The 17,033-nt window shown below is 45.6% G+C and overlaps 1 protein-coding gene across 4 annotated transcripts in view; it reads left to right on the top strand.

Moving 5' to 3' along the window:
• Positions 1–17,033, top strand: part of fcho2 (FCH and mu domain containing endocytic adaptor 2) — a 36,560-nt gene that overhangs the window by 1,799 nt on the left and 17,728 nt on the right. For all 4 annotated transcript variants that reach the window (XM_058053049.1, XM_058053055.1, XM_058053063.1 and 1 more), the window contains exons 2-11: positions 4,148–4,239; positions 5,637–5,711; positions 5,774–5,915; positions 5,990–6,142; positions 7,015–7,119; positions 7,214–7,312; positions 10,959–11,055; positions 16,657–16,701; positions 16,788–16,857; positions 16,933–16,954. In XM_058053049.1, the coding sequence (XP_057909032.1) occupies positions 4,148–4,239; positions 5,637–5,711; positions 5,774–5,915; positions 5,990–6,142; positions 7,015–7,119; positions 7,214–7,312; positions 10,959–11,055; positions 16,657–16,701; positions 16,788–16,857; positions 16,933–16,954 (900 nt within the window). The remainder of the gene's footprint in view (positions 1–4,147; positions 4,240–5,636; positions 5,712–5,773; positions 5,916–5,989; positions 6,143–7,014; positions 7,120–7,213; positions 7,313–10,958; positions 11,056–16,656; positions 16,702–16,787; positions 16,858–16,932; positions 16,955–17,033) is intronic.

The following is a 17,033-nucleotide window of genomic DNA, read 5'->3' as shown; positions in this document are numbered from 1 at the left end:
CACACTTGGCGTGTGTGTGTATGGGGGGGGGGGGTGTAGTCCATTTCCATTTGACTTGACTACAAATCATCAACCAAGCCAGCCACCCGCACACGGGTTGTTGGATTTGGTGTTCTGTGCATTATTTCTTATGATAAAAAATAATGTGGTTAGAGTGGGACCTTCTGGAAGGAATGGATGATTCCACTATATGCTTTGGTGTAATATGCCTCCAGCGTGGTGGGAAATGACATTGCCCAGCAAGGATAAGCTAATGTTGACATCGCCAACAGGCACTTAGGTGGGTCTGTTTGTCTAATAGCTTCTTGCGCAAAATGTTGTGCAAATGGGACATGTACCAGAACTTCCCTTCCCTTTCTTCTCCACGTTTCATCTTGTCTTGAGCGGAAGGCCGAGCAGAGTTTGCGCAATCAGACTAAGCAGTTGGAGTCCAAAGTCATACGACAGGATTGCTCTGCTATTTTATTTAAAAAAACGCATATGACTAGAATCTATTGCAAAAATGAGTCGCTCGAACGGCTGGACCGGTCTGAGAGCATTCATGGGTTGGATTTGGCCCCATGTAGGCCAGCCCTGATATAGACGTAGATTATGTTTGTGTATTTATAGTGATAGCATCGCTTAGCCATAAGTTGTTTATACCACAAACCTGTCAAGCTTTGTGTTGCTGTCATCGGTCACATGACCAGACGCTTCAATGTCAGTGCACAGATTGGTCGTCTAGACTGGCTGCCTGCAGGGCGGAAGTCTTCTTGGGGGTTCTGTCTCGCTGAGGGAGTGCAGTCCTCGGTCTTTTTCTACGTTGTCTTTACCTGGATAAGCACTCAGCCCTGTCCCTACTTGCTGGCTGCTGGACATGAAATGAGCAAATAAAAAGCCACTTAGGCCGCCTGTGATACATTCTCCACCTGCGTGTGATGGGTGCACGCAGGAGGCCACCTCGCAAGGTTTTGTATTGCTCAGCTTCAACATCTTCAAATTAACATTCAATAAGGATTTAGCTTGTTTTTCTGCTTGCAATGCAGGACAATGGCACAACTTAACTGCCAGTCAGGTCATAAAAGCTCAATATCCCACAATTACTCACACTATGAAATGTGATCCTTTGCTCTAATGGCCTCTACGTCTTATGTGATCGTGTAGCAGTATGAAATATGGTGCATTACTTTGCTCTTATGGTCTCCACATCTTATGTGATTGTGTATCAATATGAAATATGGTGCATTCCTTTGCTCTAATGGCCTCTACATCGTATGTGATCATGTAGCAGTATGAAATATGGTGCATTACTTTGCTTTTATGGTCTCCACATCTTATGTGATTGTGTATCAATATGAAATATGGTGCATTCCTTTGCTCTAATGGCCTCTACATCGTATGTGATCATGTAGCAGTATGAAATATGGTGCATTACTTTGCTCTTATGGTCTCCACATCTTATGTGATTGTGTATCAATATGAAATATGGTGCATTCCTTTGCTCTAATGGCCTCTACCCCATATGTGATCATGTAGCAGTATGAAATATGGTGTATTCATTTGCTCTAATGACATCCACATCTTATGTGATTGTGTAGCAGTATGAAATATGGTGCATTCCTTTGCTCTAATGGCCTCTACACCGTATGTGATCACGTAGCAGTATGAAATATGGTGCATTACTTTGCTCTTATGGTCTCCACATCTTATGTGATTGCGTAGCAGTATGAAATATGGTGCATTCCTTTGCTCTAATGGCCTCTACGCCGTATGTGATCATGTAGCAGTATGAAATATGGTGTATTCCTTTGCTCTAATGACATCCACACCTTATGTGATTGTGTAGCAATATGAAATATGGTGCATTCCTTTGCTCTAAAGGCCCCCACAGCTTATGTGATTGTGTATCAATATGAAATATGGTGCATTCCTTTGCGCTTATGTACTCCACATCTTATGTGATTGTGTAGCTTTTTGTGGTTCTGCTTATGTTTCCACTGAAATATTGTTTCTGACCCTTTCATTCATCATCCATCCATTTTTTTTTCATGACGAAAGGAATTGTGGTGACCATGAAGGAGTAAGATCTTGGCATGCATGGCACATGTATGAAATATCTGATCATATGTTTGCCACACTAATTGTGTGTGTTAAGTAAAGTTGGTCTTCAGGCTGGACCACTAACTTGTTGGAGTGTAACCATATGTTCTTGGACGACTAAAGCGTCTCCCATCAATGAGTGGCCAAAGGAAGAGAAGCATTGTGTTCCTGGCTTAAAGACTAATCTGGGATGTCTTAAGAAGGGATTGTGTCTCTCACTTGGTTAGACTCCGTGTCTCGGAATCACACAGCAATCTTTCCTGTGTTTGTTTTCATGTTTCAGGCGTGTTTGTCGATATCGTGCCTTGTCTTTCACCTGTTGGTCAGACGTTCTTCCTGTTGCTGCTGGCTTTCATCACTTCCCCTCCGCTTTTCAGCCACATAGTACTTCACCGCCAGGTTACATGAGGTTCACGGTCACGTCTGTCTCATCTTTCCTCGTTTTCGAACATGTCATGAGAGCATGCTTGTCATTCTCTTTGCCGTAGGCGACGGGGGGAAAAACGCTCAACCAGTTTTTTACTTTTTTCCCACACTGGAGTCAAATGTAGGCCACAAGCACACCAACTAAGCTAGTGCCGAGTCTCCACAAACCTTCAGACCGCGTCACTGTGTAGTAGACAAAAGGGAGAGAGACTTGTGTGTGCGTGTTAAAGTGCTGACTGTGTGATGTGTACAGGAACAAGGAAATGGCTACTTTGCAGTGTAGTGTGTGCAACAAGGTTGGTCAGTGAAGTGGCACAAGAAGTTGTGTGTGTTTGGTGAAGACAAAATGGTGTAAATGTGTTAATTTTAAACATGTACCCCTTGCTGTGGTGCCTGAGCTATTACTTTTCTGACAAATACACCCACATGGAGGCGCTGTTATTAAACCACATAGTTAAAAACCTATAAAAGCTAGACCACAAACAACAGGTACAGGCTCCTATGTCCGGTTGACGTGCAAAAAGCAGCAAGGAACACACCTGTGACGTGCTGGACCGGCTGGTTTCTTTGTGATGGACGATACCATTGGACACTAAATACCCAGGTTCCCATGCCATATATGGATAGAACAATACATTTAAAAAAAACGGAAGCATTTAATATGATTCGATACAATGTACAAACGCTAAGATTCATTCATTTTCAAACGCTTATCCTCACGAGGATCGCAGGGGGGGGGTGCTGGAGCCTATCCCAGCTGTCTTCAGGCGAGAGGCGGGATATACCCGAGACTGGTGGCCAGCCAATCACAGGGCACATATAGACAAACAACCATTCACACTCACATTCATACCTATGGACAATTTGGAGTCGCCAATTAACCTAGCATGTTTTTGGAATGTGGGAGGAAACCGGAGTACCCGGAGAAAACCCACACATGCAAACTCCACACAGAGATGGTGGAATTGAACTCGGGTCTCCTAGCTGTGAGGCCTACATGCTAGCCACTCTCCACCGTGCACAGGCTTTCATTATTACCGCAGTGCAGCCCCGCTAAGATTCAATGAATATTTTTATTTTCAGAAAGTGCCCATGGCCAATAACAGAACAGCCAAGGGCAGCTCTTTAGACCCCCCTGTAGAGTCTGCCCCCTGGTGGCGCTTGCTTTGTATTACAATATGACAATAAGTCATGATCTGAACAGCTAGAGTGGAAGGAGTGCAGGCAATATCATTTCTACAAGCGTAACGTGTACAGATTCGTAATGCTGTTTGCGTCAATGTAGCGACACAAAGGGGATCAACATATTTAATTATTCAGAGCTACGTTTGCATTTTTTAAAACATCAACCTGACACCGTCGCCCAGGAGCCCACTATGCGGCGGCATATGCACGGACGACTGTGTCAGAGACCTCTTGATCCTCCAAAGAAAAGCTGCAATATTTATTTTCATAATTCATCTTGAACATGGCCAAGATGGGCATGGTCGACCAGCGGCTGCTTCAGTGGCAACTTGAAGCCATGTGGGCTACGAGGGCCCTACTGCTTGAAAAAGTGGCAGCGGTATTAATGTACACAGGCTAAGTTAGCTTTTTTTATCACCTTTTTTTTGCTCACCCTATTTATTTTTTGTCTTGACAGGGAGAAAAGAATAATGGCTTTGACGTGCTGTACCACAACATGAAGCATGGCCAGATCTCCTCCAAGGAGCTGACGGACTTCATCAGGGAAAGGTAAGATTGGATTGGCTGATTTTATTATTAATATACACTGGAACCCTATTGTCATGCACACATATAGAAAGCAAAATATCAAAGTAATACACAACAGAAAAAAACACAAAAGGAATACTGGCTCACCATTGGCCAGAAGATGATCATGGCTTGCTTTGATGTGCAACAGCTTTCTTTAAAAGTGATGGTGGAAGTGATTATTCATTCATTTTCTACTGCTTTTCCTCACGAGGGTCGCGGGGGGTGCTGGAGCCTATCCTAGCTGTCTTCGGGCGAGAGGCGTGGTACACCCTGGACTGGTGGCCAGCCAATCACAGGGCACATATAGACAAACAACCATTCACACTCACATTCATACCTATGGACAATTTGGAGTGGCCAATTAACCTAGCATGTTTTTGGAATGTGGGAGGAAACCGGAGTATCCGGAGAAAACCCACGCATGCACAGGGAGAACATGCAAACTCCACACAGAGATGGCAGAGGGTGGAATTGAACCCTGGTGTCCTACCTGTGAGGGCTGCGCGCTAACCACTCGACTGCCGTGCCGCCCAGTGGAAGTAATTATTTCTTTAAAAATAATGCAACCTGAAACTTTAATTTTCACCGGTTTTAGGTAATTTTGTGCTAAGCTGCACATTCTCACTCGAAAAACCACTTACTGTATCTTTGCCTTGGTAGGTTTTACTTTGTTTTTTCAGTACAGCCTCACGTGTGACATAGTTGTTTTTTCATTTCAACATGGTGTAGCAGCACTTTATTCCCCTGCAAAGCCAGGTCACGCCCCGCAGACAACTATGCACACAACAAATAATGTGTCATTTTCCAAAAAGGTTCACCTCAAGAAAGCAAAACATCTTTGAGGGAAAAGTCAGTCCTGTGTTGGTCTTGATCTTTGCGTCATTTGCCCACTTGATGGCGCTGTTTATTCGCCATTCCCGTCTCCCTCCCATCCAAATGGCTGATTCACTGATTGATTACCCAATAGTAAGGTGGTGTAGTGTTTTATTTACTTTGGCTGCCCTCCTTCACCGAAAGCACGTAAAACATGAGAAATAACATGATGACACAATGAGAAAATTCTTTTGGAATTGTGTTGTTTTGTTTAGTCAAGGCATTGATGTGCATCTTCATGTATTTAATGCAATATCATGACTCATAACGCTGATTATTTTAATGGGGATTTCAATCAGACATGCTTTCTTGAATTAGAATGTACCCAACGTGAAGAGATGAATAGTTTGCTTAGGGCTTCCTCTAGTGGGGGTCAAAAGGCACTGTGCAGAGCATCTTTGCTTTCCTGGTAGAATGCAAATACATCTATCTTCTCAAAGCTTACGTGTTAATAAATACTATATGATCCAATCATGTGGTTCCCCTTTCAACGTGTGTTCCAGGAGTGTTATTGAAGAGGCCTACGCTCGCTCCATGACCAAACTTGCCAAGACAGCAGGGAACTTTTCACAGCTCGGGTGAGTAGAAACAATTTTCCGAGTTCAGTGCCCCTCTCCATCTTACTCTTGTCACCTCCCAGGACGTTCGCTCCGGTGTGGGAACTGTTCAAGGGCTCCACTGAGAAGCTGGCCGGCTGCCACATGGAGTTGGTGAGGAAGCTGCAGGAGCTTATAAAAGATGTCCACAAGTATGTGGAAGAGCAGGCCAAAGCGCACAAAAAGGTGAGACGAGACGAAACGAAACGCTACCACCCGGTGTTGCGGCGCTTATGTCACTCTTATGTCCTGTTGTTAAGACGAAAGAAGAGGTGGCATCCACCCTGGAGGCCGTGCAGAACATCCAGAGCACCTCGCAAGCCCTGCAGAAGTCCAAGGAGAACTACAACACCAAAACTGTGGAGCAGGAGCGCCTCCGCAAGGAAGGGGCCACCCAGAGGGATGTGGACAAGGTGGGACAGGACACATACACACGTAGACCTGGTGCTTACTAGATCCTGCTAGGTGTCGCAGGACCTGCTTATTTGCTGTATGGACCAAGCAGTTGTCCCTCGCTACATCGCACCCTCGTTCCATTGCGGTTTTTCAAAAATGAAGGACTTAATTACATGAATGAATTGCCATTTTGTGGTTGAATGCAGGCTGTTATCAGTTTGAAAAAAATCATATTCAACAATCATAATAATAATAATAACAACATGGGTTACTGATTTGATTGTATCTACTACTATATTTGGTATAAGGAATGTAAAGGTGACTATAGGGGTGTTATTTCATGTCTAGAAGTCTCTAATAATTGTAAAAGCTGTTTTTGAAAGTATTCAATTTATTAATACTGAATACCAAAAACATGCTAGGTTAATTGGCAACTCCAAATTGTCCATAGGTATGAATGTGAGTGTGACTGGTTGTTTGTGTATATGTGCCCTGTGATTGGCTGGACACCAGTCCAGGGTGTACCCCGCCTCTCGCCCGAAGACAGCTGGGGTAGGCTCCAGCACCCCCACGACCCTCGTGAGGAAAAAGTGGTTGAAAATGAATGAATTAATGAATACTCCTTTGCGGAAAATTAGCTTATCGCAGACGAGTCTGGAACCAATAAGCTGTGGTAAACTGTGTATTGTGGATCCATCGTGAGGTGAGCCTTAAATAATCACCAACGCCTTAAAGGTGAACAAAGGATTATTTTCTTGGCACCGGAATAGTAACGACAAGGCATTATATACTGCACCTCATCATTTTGTCCCATTTTTTGGAAGCAATTAAGCTAAGTGTTTGCCGTTGTCCAGTGTGTAAACTGATGTCAACCTTTGGTGCTTCACAGGCGGGAATAAAAGCCAAAAAAGCCACAGAGACCTACAAGTCCTACGTGGAAAAATACGCCTTGGCCAAGTCCGACTTTGAACAAAAGATGGAAGACACGGCGCAGGTACGAGGACCGTTCCAAGACTCTAGAATTGATGCACTGTAATGTTTTGAAAAAGACCAACGCCACAATTCTGCGTTGTTTTTACAACCTACAGAAATTCCAGGACATTGAAGAAAGCCACATTCTCCACATGAAGGAGATCATCCAGTCATATTCGCAATCCGTTGACGAAACACACGTCCAAATAGGAGAGGTGAGTCCACACACTCTTATACGGTCCACAACATTCCATTGGGTGGACTAAGGTGTTGACCTGGGGGCTGTGCTGCCTGGGTTCACTGGGTGTCATATCAATTAGTGTCGGCTTTGATCTCGCTAATCGTTTAACCGAGAAGCAGGAAATGCTCCATTCATCCTTTTATGACCGACAATTAACAACTGATCCAAACCCGTCTCCGCCATTCTTCAACCCCTTTCTGACACTTCCGGATAGTCCCGTCGGCAACTAGACCTGTTTCACGCGTCATAACTTTATTAGGGGTGGTCATATTCCGCAAACAAGACCCAACGTGACGATGCGCTGTGCTTTAGTTCCACGATTGCCCATCCGGGGGCGCACCACTCCACGGAAAGGCCGTCTTCCATTCCCGCCTGCGGCTGATGCAGCTGGTTGGAAGGAATGAGTAGCGACAGGCCACCGCAGGTTATTTAGCGCCGCACTTCCTGTGTTATTCTGTGAAGGAGGCCGACGGCGGCCGCAGTGGCGGCGCTGCCCCGCTGCAGCGTCCGGCTTTTTTTTAAACATGGCGCCCGATGACAAGCTTTGTGTTTCTTTTCTCTCTGTCTCTCAATCTCGGAGCCAGGAAATCACAAGCGGTCGTTGTGGTTTGGTGATAAATTTGTCTTTCTGAAGCAGATTGGGAGAGAACGGCGCTCTCTCTCCAGTAGGCAGAGGGCGCAATATTGTGCTGAGTCACCGCGCCCGGCGGCATGCGTGCTGACAAGTGGACACGGCGAGCAAATCATATGTTTCCATGCACTCGCCACTCACATCTCTCCTATGCAGAGTTGGCATGTGTTTGGAAATATCTACACAAAAAAGCACAAACACATCTCCAAGGTTTGCCTGTATTCATAACATAATCATAATCTCATAAATACAGTGTAATAATATGCAAAAGCACTGCTTTTTCTGTATGCAGTACTTCCACTTTCAGAAAGAACTTCCTCCATACGATGGAGAAGATGTACTTCCACTGACAGTAGATGATGTGACAGTAGAAGTACCAGATTGGTACAGGAAGCATTCAGTATTAATGTAGTTAGAGCATAAAGCATAATGTTAGAGCAAAACCAGTTAATAACTTTCCAAATACAATATTTGACCAAGATTAGAGCCCTCTAGACATGAAATAACACCCCTATATTACCTCTACACCCCTGTTACCCAAAATGGTGGATATAATTCGAGAAAATAAACCATGACTTGTGTTATGTGTGTTTCAATGAATGTGTTCTGGACATCAGGGATGGAGTACGGTTAGTAGCCCGACTTATTATGATGATGATTTATATTATTTTTATGTTAGTAGTGTGCTTGTAGTGAGAGAAATAATTCTGAAATAATGAAAGCCTGTGCACGGCGGACGAGTGGTTAGCACACTGGCCTCACAGCTTGGAGACCCGAGTTCAATTCCACCATCTCTGTGTGGAGTTTGCATGTTCTCCCGGGTACTCCGGTTTCCTCCCACATTCCAAAAACATGCTAGGTTAATTGGCCACTCCAAATTGTCCATAGGTATGAATGTGAGTGTGAATGGTTGTTTGTCTATATGTGCCCTGTGATTGGCGGGCGACCAGTCCAGGGTGTACCTCGCCTCTCGCCCGAAGACAGCTGGGATAGGCTCCAGCACCCCCACGACCCTCGTGAGGATAAGCGGTAGACAATGAGTGAATGAATAAAAGCCTGTTGTCGGCGGTGAAGTCTGGTGACACTAGTGACACCTAGTGGCCAGCGTAGACGACAGCTTGTCAGCATCTTGTATTGCCTTAAATTGGAATTGTATTTTAGTTCATTTAGAACATATTTATACCTGGAAACGCTCATTTTAGGCCAGGAATGCTCAACATTTTCTGAAATATGCTTTTTTTGTTAGACTAATAATAAGTCAACCATGAAACTGCAATCATTTATCAATTTTTGAAAAGCCTTGAGAGTGAGGGAGTGACGAATACTGTGATAAAAATGGTCGAGGTGTGTAGTCACTTCACCAGGCACCATGAAAGGAAGGAAAGCGTGAGAGAGGAAAAGGAGTATTTTGGGGTGGGGGGGTGGGGGGGTGCTGCATGAAGAGGGAAAATGTTCCATGGTAGACTGTAAAGAAGTGCACAGTGGTGTGTGTGTGTGTGTGTGTGTGTGTGTGTGTGTGTGTGTGTGTGTGTAGCAGGGCAGGTGTATCTGTCCGTGTGCGTGCTCTGTTTGTTTTTGTAAGTGAGCTCGTGTGTGAAAGTGAGGATGCCTTGAAGGGAGAGATGGACGTGGGCAAAAGCCTCACTTGGTGGGGGTGGGGGGCTGTGTGTGTGTGTGCGTGCGCGCACGCAGGTTGACGACATTAGTGCCCTCCTCATGGCAGCAGCACCTGACAGCTTGCGTGAGCAATGCATCAGCTCCCCCTCGCCCGCCCACCCACCCCGCCTCAACCCTACACCTCACCACACATCGCCCTGCGACTAACATCCTCTGCTGCTGGGGCGCACAAAGCTAATGCACTCCGCCTCTCCACGGGACCCCCCAGGGCGCAGAGGGGGGGGTGGTTTTGTATGTATGTGTGTGTGTGTGTGTGTGTGTGCTACATCGGTGTGTTTGTTTGATAGCCCAGCCACTCTTCCAGTATCACGCACATCTAAATGGTGTGGTACCGGCCTATACATAACGTACACCCCCCCCCCCCAACGCAAATTCAAAACAAACAAACACGGCGAGGAGAGGGAAGGGATAACAATGATTCAAGGTGACGCCTTACAGTACATTGTGTTGCCCTGCAGGCTAAATAAATGTTCTTAATATCGAGTGGAGGCGACTCGGCATCAGTTACACACGGAGCTAACACCAAGCCACTTCCTCCTCCCCCCCTCCACATCCACCATTACAAAACACGTTCACACCGCACGCCCAATCTCTGACCCTTAAATCCTTTGTTTTCCTTCTTTTCCGCGCAGTGCAGCCGTGTTGCCATACGGGTGGGAAGTCAAAACGCTCTAAGTGAACTTATGTAAGTGTACCGCCCACCGGGGGCATGAACATTTAGACTTAATTATCACGCTAACTTCACTAGCGCTTGGCATGGATCTCATGACATCCTGTACAAGACAGATTCTGCTCTTTACAAAAATAATAAAGCTTACTCTTGATAGACGCTATTTCACATGTACCCCTGGCCTTCTTTATTACTAAGGCAGACACAAACTTGGGATGTTTTATCTCGTCGATTCTGATATGCTCATCCATGATTGAAATCGGCCCATATAGATACCTATTACATTTTTGAAGGGAGACTTTGGTTGTGAGAGTCCATTGTTGGCACCCTAGCAGGACTTCTAGGTAGCACCAAGGTGGGCTCCAAGTCCGAGAGCACTCAATGAACCCAGTATCACGCACGGGCGAGTGTTACCTGGCGTTCGACAAACCTTGCGTTAACACAAACACATCATCGCTCTTCGCTAGTTATAAGATCACCGTCAAAGGAAAAGCTCCGAAATAAAAACCTACTTCACCCTCACCCCATATAATATGAGGTTCCAAAAACTGCTGTTCATTGAACAATATTATTTTTATGGTGCTTGGTATTTTATATAGAAAAAACAATCTAACATTTTTTTTTGACTTTGTGTTTTTTCAGGTTCAGACTGAATTTGTGAGGAACATTGAGAACACATCTGTAGAGGCCTTAATACAGAAACTGTCTGAAAGCAAAGGAACAGGCAAGGAGAGACCAGGTGAGTCACATCCTTCTTTTCTTTACAGCGGCAATAGCAATATGTGAACACTTAGGGCTGTCATGAGACGAGACCATACATCAGATTGGCTCTATGAGAGCCAGACGAGATTTTAAAATGAAAGACAACTTGACTCGCTCTGTTCATGTAGTTGTTGATGGAAAAATGTGCTGAAAGCAATGTAGAGCATGAACCATCTTCCTGCCTGTTTGCCAGCAAGAGATGAGGAAAACAGACAGTAGGAAAGTAGGATTTCTTACATCAACAATGTTCATCATTAGAGCATGGAAAACCTGCTTGCAGCCTTGTTTTTAACATTATTAGAGCTCTCTAGACGAGGTAACACCCCTACAGTCACGTTTACACTTGTATTACCGAATATATTAGACCTAATAAGAGTAAATAAGACGTTAGACATAAGATATAATATAGACTCACATGTTAGCATTGGGGCGGCACGGCGATCGAGTGGTTAGCGCGCAGCTAGGAGGACCAGGGTTCGATTCCACCCTCAGCCATCTCTGTGTGGAGTTTGCATGTCCTCCTCACATGCGTGGGTTTTCTCCGGGTACTCTGGTTTCCTCCCACATTCCAAAAAAACATGCTAGGTTAATTGGCGACTCCAAATTGTCCATAGGTATGAATGTGAGTGTGAATGGTTGTTTGCCCTGTGATTGGCTGGCGACCACTCCAGGGTGTACCCCACCTCTCGCCCGAAGACAGCTGGGATAGGCTCCAGCACCAGGAAAAAGCGGTAGAAAATGAATGAATGAATGTTAGCATTGGGAGAGTTGCTTGTTGCTCAGTGTAACATTCCCGACACTTAGTGACCAGTGTAAAATACTACATATGATCACACTGTCTTTGAATGACATATTTATATTGTTCATATAGCCATTTTTAGGCTTCAAGATGCTTAATTTAAGCAAAAAAAAATTTAATGACAAATGGGTCTATAAACTATGAAACAGCATGATTCATGTATTAATATATATTTTTAAAAACCATAATGGAGTGAAGCTGCGACATTGGAAGTGTCAAGTTCCGAGGGATTACCTTTATAAGGTTCTCTTTATGCACTACAAACTGTGTTGTTTTGGCCGGTGCAAACAATAAGCCTAAAGACGCAAACAACAGATATGATGTCGACTCACTAGCACCCCTGCTGGTCGCAGCCAAGTAGTGCACTGCATTTTGCCTTGGATGCTTTTTGTCATCAGTGTTGTTGCGAGTAAAGTGGCAATCACAAGACCGGCACACAGCCTAATCTCGTCAAACATGGCCACGCGCCACTCTCAAGTGAAATCCCAGTTGTTTGAGATAAAAAAAAACATGCAATCATTACTTTCCTTGGTAACTAATTACACTGTAATTCTGAGTACTGTAATTCTGTTACTAAGTCAATTACTTTTTTGGAGTGGGCATCAGTCGCATGATGCTCACGATGACCATAAGGTCAGAGACGGGCTTATTTCAGTCGTGTTTAGCGTCGGTGTCAGTGTTGTGCGTAAATAAAGCCACCCCCACAGAAACGGCGCTATGGAGTGGGGGCAATTAGAAATGGGCGAGCGCCATCAGAGTCAATCATAGTAATCTGCTGTAAAGGTAGGCGGGCTCGGCATTCCAGTAAGCACGGGTCACATGGGGGGCTTTGCTGGCCTTGCAGGCTTAAGCAGGCAGCACCAACCTTTCCCGTGGAGGTCAGAGCTCAACAATGACTTTTGTGTAAACTTTGCCATGCCACGATAATCAAGGCCCCCCCCCTTGAATCCCACCTGTTTGGGATGCAGCCACGGGGAGAGCATAAAGGTGGATGCCAATTAGCCTACAAAATGCCATGCGTGTGAATATTTAGTCCTCCGTGTACACCCCCCCCCCCCCCCCCAATCCTCGTCTCCACTCATGCACAGCATTACGTCAGGCACAGAGGCGTTCACCTCTGCTGTGTATGTGTGTAAACAATGTGTGACCCCCGTGTGTCCAGACGCCGCGTCCGCTGAGTGGTGGCCCTCATTTGTTTGGACAGCAGAATTAATTGAGGCTGAAAAAAAAAACGGTCAGAAATTCCTGCCCGTATCAAGCCCTTCATTAGGGATCTCGCAGCTGTCAGAAAAATAACCTGTCTCGAGTCTGATGAAATAGTTGAACGGATGGCCGGTCCGGAGCCTTTAGAGTGAGCGAGGTTGAATAAACTTTCTATTGCGGAAACCATCCCAAAGTGACACGCTGCGAGGCAGGCGGGGGGGTGGGGGTTGCGTTTGGAGTGTTCAACGATATCCAGCTGAGCTGTCAACTGGCGGCCGGCCAGACACGCAAACCCCCCCTCCCCACCCCACCCCATCTTTTCACCCACCCACCCACCCACCCAGTGCCATGTGAAGCATATGCAATTTAAAAAACCATCCTCCACGCATGCATGACTGCATGCTTCGCTGGCAAAGTCCAAAGAAAGGAAGCATCTTCCCCCCTGGATAAACAGAGTGTGTCTGTTTTTAGGAGGTGTTTAAACACTTTCTAATGTTGCCTTTGTAGACCTAACACGTGTGTAGATGCAAAAGGTCACCCAGCTTCTTGAATTGAATTGTTCCTGAAGAAGACGGGGGGGGGAATGAAACCAATGCCTTCTCTTCTGCAGCTCTGCTAACCTCATCAATACTAATAAGTGCATTGTCTGCTTTCACATGCATGTACTTTGACATCACATTAGTTTTTCAATGCATTTATGATGTGAATCATCAAATTGACTCAGGGCCAAAGCGCGCGGGGGGGGGTAGCATAACAAAAGCAACGTACTGTCACTTAAAGTGTCTCTGACTTTGCTTAAAAATGGTTGGAGTTATCCTCTACATTAGTGGATTTTTTTTGAAAACGTGAATGGAAAATAAGCAAAAAATGACATTTGCAGTTGATGGCAACATTCATTATGAACAAACGCTTCTCGAGATAGATCCTCGACTTGGTTCGGTATATTTTTCATCAAAATGTTTTGTTGCCGCTCTCAACATTATTTGACAACAGTATTCTGGTGGAGCATCTACAGAGCTAACTGGTTAGCCTCTCCAATTGACCTACTCTAAACTTTAAAGTGTTTCAAGTGGAGTGGGGAAGAAGGACAAAGTTACCACTTCCACACAAAGTGAGAGGAGAAGTGAACTCTCTTCCTGCCTGTTTAGATGTGGGAATTGAGGAACACGGACATGCATGCACTGGGCCAGTGAATTTTCATTTATTTTCTTCATGAATTTATTATTGTCCCAGGCCCAGTGCCCAAGAGACATGATAGATTTTGTGTCATCCCTATTAAATTACCATTTCTTACACCCAAAAGCACAGAGAAGTGGTACCGTTGTCGGCATTGGTACTGTGTCGGTTCAAATGTGAAAGGTGCCCATCCCAATGTAAGGCGTTTTCACTCAAAGAAATACTGTACCTCTCTGCATTTGACAACACACTGAAGGCACCATGGAGGATGTTAGTATCTGTCCTCAAATGGAATGCTATTTTGGAAAGCTAATTGTGTTTTGATTGGCAAGAACACACACACACACACACAGAGAGTCGTTCGTGCAGTCATTGTGTGTTTGCCGGCGGTTAAGGGCCGATATTGCACAGTAGAGTAGATCAGTCATCGGTGTACTTTATCCACTTCACTTGGCGTGATGCGCGCCTCTCGTGACTGGCCGCTCGCTTGCGCTTCGCCCGGCGCTGCACACGCCAAACAATGCATCAATGCATGCTCACCACCGCCATCCTCTGGGGGTGAGGGGGGTGGGGGGGATTGTTGTAGTTTAGTCTGCCGCGCGGACGCTGCGGCTAATGTATACGTCCTGAGTGAAAACATCATTGGCTTTTGTTCTTTTCGGGTCAAGGCGCGCTCGTGTATCGGACACATTGCCGGAGGGCGCTGCCTCTTCTGCTCATCTCACAAGCGGCCGGGGCCTTCAAGTAGCCACAATGATTGCAAGCAGAACTTAAAATGAGACGTTTTTTTTTTAATGATCTTTTTAATTTAGCGGATCCCAGTGAGGTGTGATGCTGACCACTGAACCCCCGAACCGCCTCACATAATAGGGTGCAAGTGCATCACAATGTACTGTTGTTCTTCTAGAAACATACACCACATGGTGGCGCCGCCATCAAAGTCTGACCCCACAAGTTGTATTGACTTGAGTGAAATTTGTGGCACAGCTCAATGTACACTGTAATTAAACATCCACTGTCATTTCATGGGGTTTACATGAATCACCCCCAAATTTGGCACCTTGAGGAGACTGCCAAGCACATGTGTACAATTGAAGCAAGATTGGTTGAAAAACATGGCTGCCATCAAAGAAAATGCATTTGCCGGATTTCATTCATTCATTCATTTTCTACCGCTTATCCTCACGAGGGTCGCAGGGGGTGCTGGAGCCTATCCCAGCTGTCTTCGGGCGAGAGGCGGGGTACACCCTGGACTGGTGGCCAGCCAATCACAGGGCACATATAGACAAACAACCATTCACACTCACATTCATACCTATGGACAATTTGGAGTCGCCAATTAACCTAGCATGTTTTTGGAATATGGGAGGAAACCGGAGTACCCGGAGAAAACCCACGCATGCACGGGGAGAACATGCAAACTCCAAACAAAGATGGCCGAGGGTGGAATTGAACCCTGGTCTGGGCTGTGAGGTCTGCGCGCTAACCACTAGACCGCTGTGCAGCCCTTTGCCGGACTTTAACTACTCTATTTGGTAATAGGAGTGTACAGGTGACTATAGGGGTGTTATTTCCTCCTGAGGGCTTTAATGATTCTAAAACTGTGTTTAGAAGATGATAAGCAGGTTTTCTCTGCCAAAACTATAAAATATTCAATTTATTCATAAAGAAATAGACTTATCACAGTTGGGGCTGGAACCAATGAACTGCCTGGAAATGCAAAACAGTGTGAAAACGGCGTGAAAGCTCTCATATTTGATTGTTATTGTTGTCTGGCAAGCTCTTGCCTCTTTTTCAGCGGCCTCTGCCATCGAAAAGTCAAAAAGGGCATCTCTTAAGCCTGTGATCAGATTTGCGCCTGTGGCTTTAAACACTTGATTGCATGTAATCTTGGACTGGTTTGTCTTATTCTAATAGGGTTAAGTGACTTTGCGTGTCCCGTGTTGACGGGCCTCGCTTTTCTTCCACTCACTTTTAGGGCCGCTGTGTCAATTAGGAAGCGGTTTGCGACTTGGCGTGCGTGCGTGTGTGTGTGCGTGCGTGTGTGTGTGTGTGTGTGTGTGTGTGTGTGTGTGTGTGTGTGTGTGTGTGTGTGTGCGTTTGCTGCTGTGACGTTTTGGCCGCTTCTGCGCGACGGCCACCAGACGCACATTTGACTCGGCTATTGACCCTGTCTGCCCTGTGGGATCAGCCTCGCCCTGTTTGTGTACACTCTGTGCAGCACGCCAGTCCCTGTGTTGTGTATTTGACTGTGTGTGTGTGTGTGTGTGTGTGTGTGTGTGTGTGTGTATGTGTGCGATTATTGCGTGATGTACATTCACAGCATTCACAGCGGTGGGCCATTGACCCTTTATGTGCCAAATGAACCTAAAAGATGTTTTTGTGTGTGTGTCTCATTAGGGCCCATTGAATTTGAGGAGTGCAACGCCGCCATTGCCACCGAAGGTACCACTTTGGCAACATGTGTACAGCTTGAATAATAATAATAATAATAATAAGAGCATGTCCATGACATCTCTATTTTTGTGAAGGTGCCAAACCCAGGAGGAGAAAGCCATTTGGCATCCCAGGACGGCGGAAAGACAAAGACACAGACTCCACGTAAGTAAACCACGACAGCGAGTGGCGTCGGAGCATTTCTCCTCATGATGTCGTGTCCCCCCGTTTGTCTTGCAGGGAGTCCACAGAAGTGGAAAGCGTGAGTAAACAGCCCGGGAGTTTAGCCTGCGATTGCTGCTTTTAGCTTGTTATGTCAAGCGTCGCCTTGTCATGTGCCG

The sequence above is a fragment of the Doryrhamphus excisus genome, chromosome 2 (genome assembly GCF_030265055.1).
Source record: "Doryrhamphus excisus isolate RoL2022-K1 chromosome 2, RoL_Dexc_1.0, whole genome shotgun sequence".
NCBI lineage: Eukaryota > Metazoa > Chordata > Actinopteri > Syngnathiformes > Syngnathidae > Doryrhamphus > Doryrhamphus excisus.
This window is presented reverse-complemented; position numbering and strand designations above follow the sequence as displayed.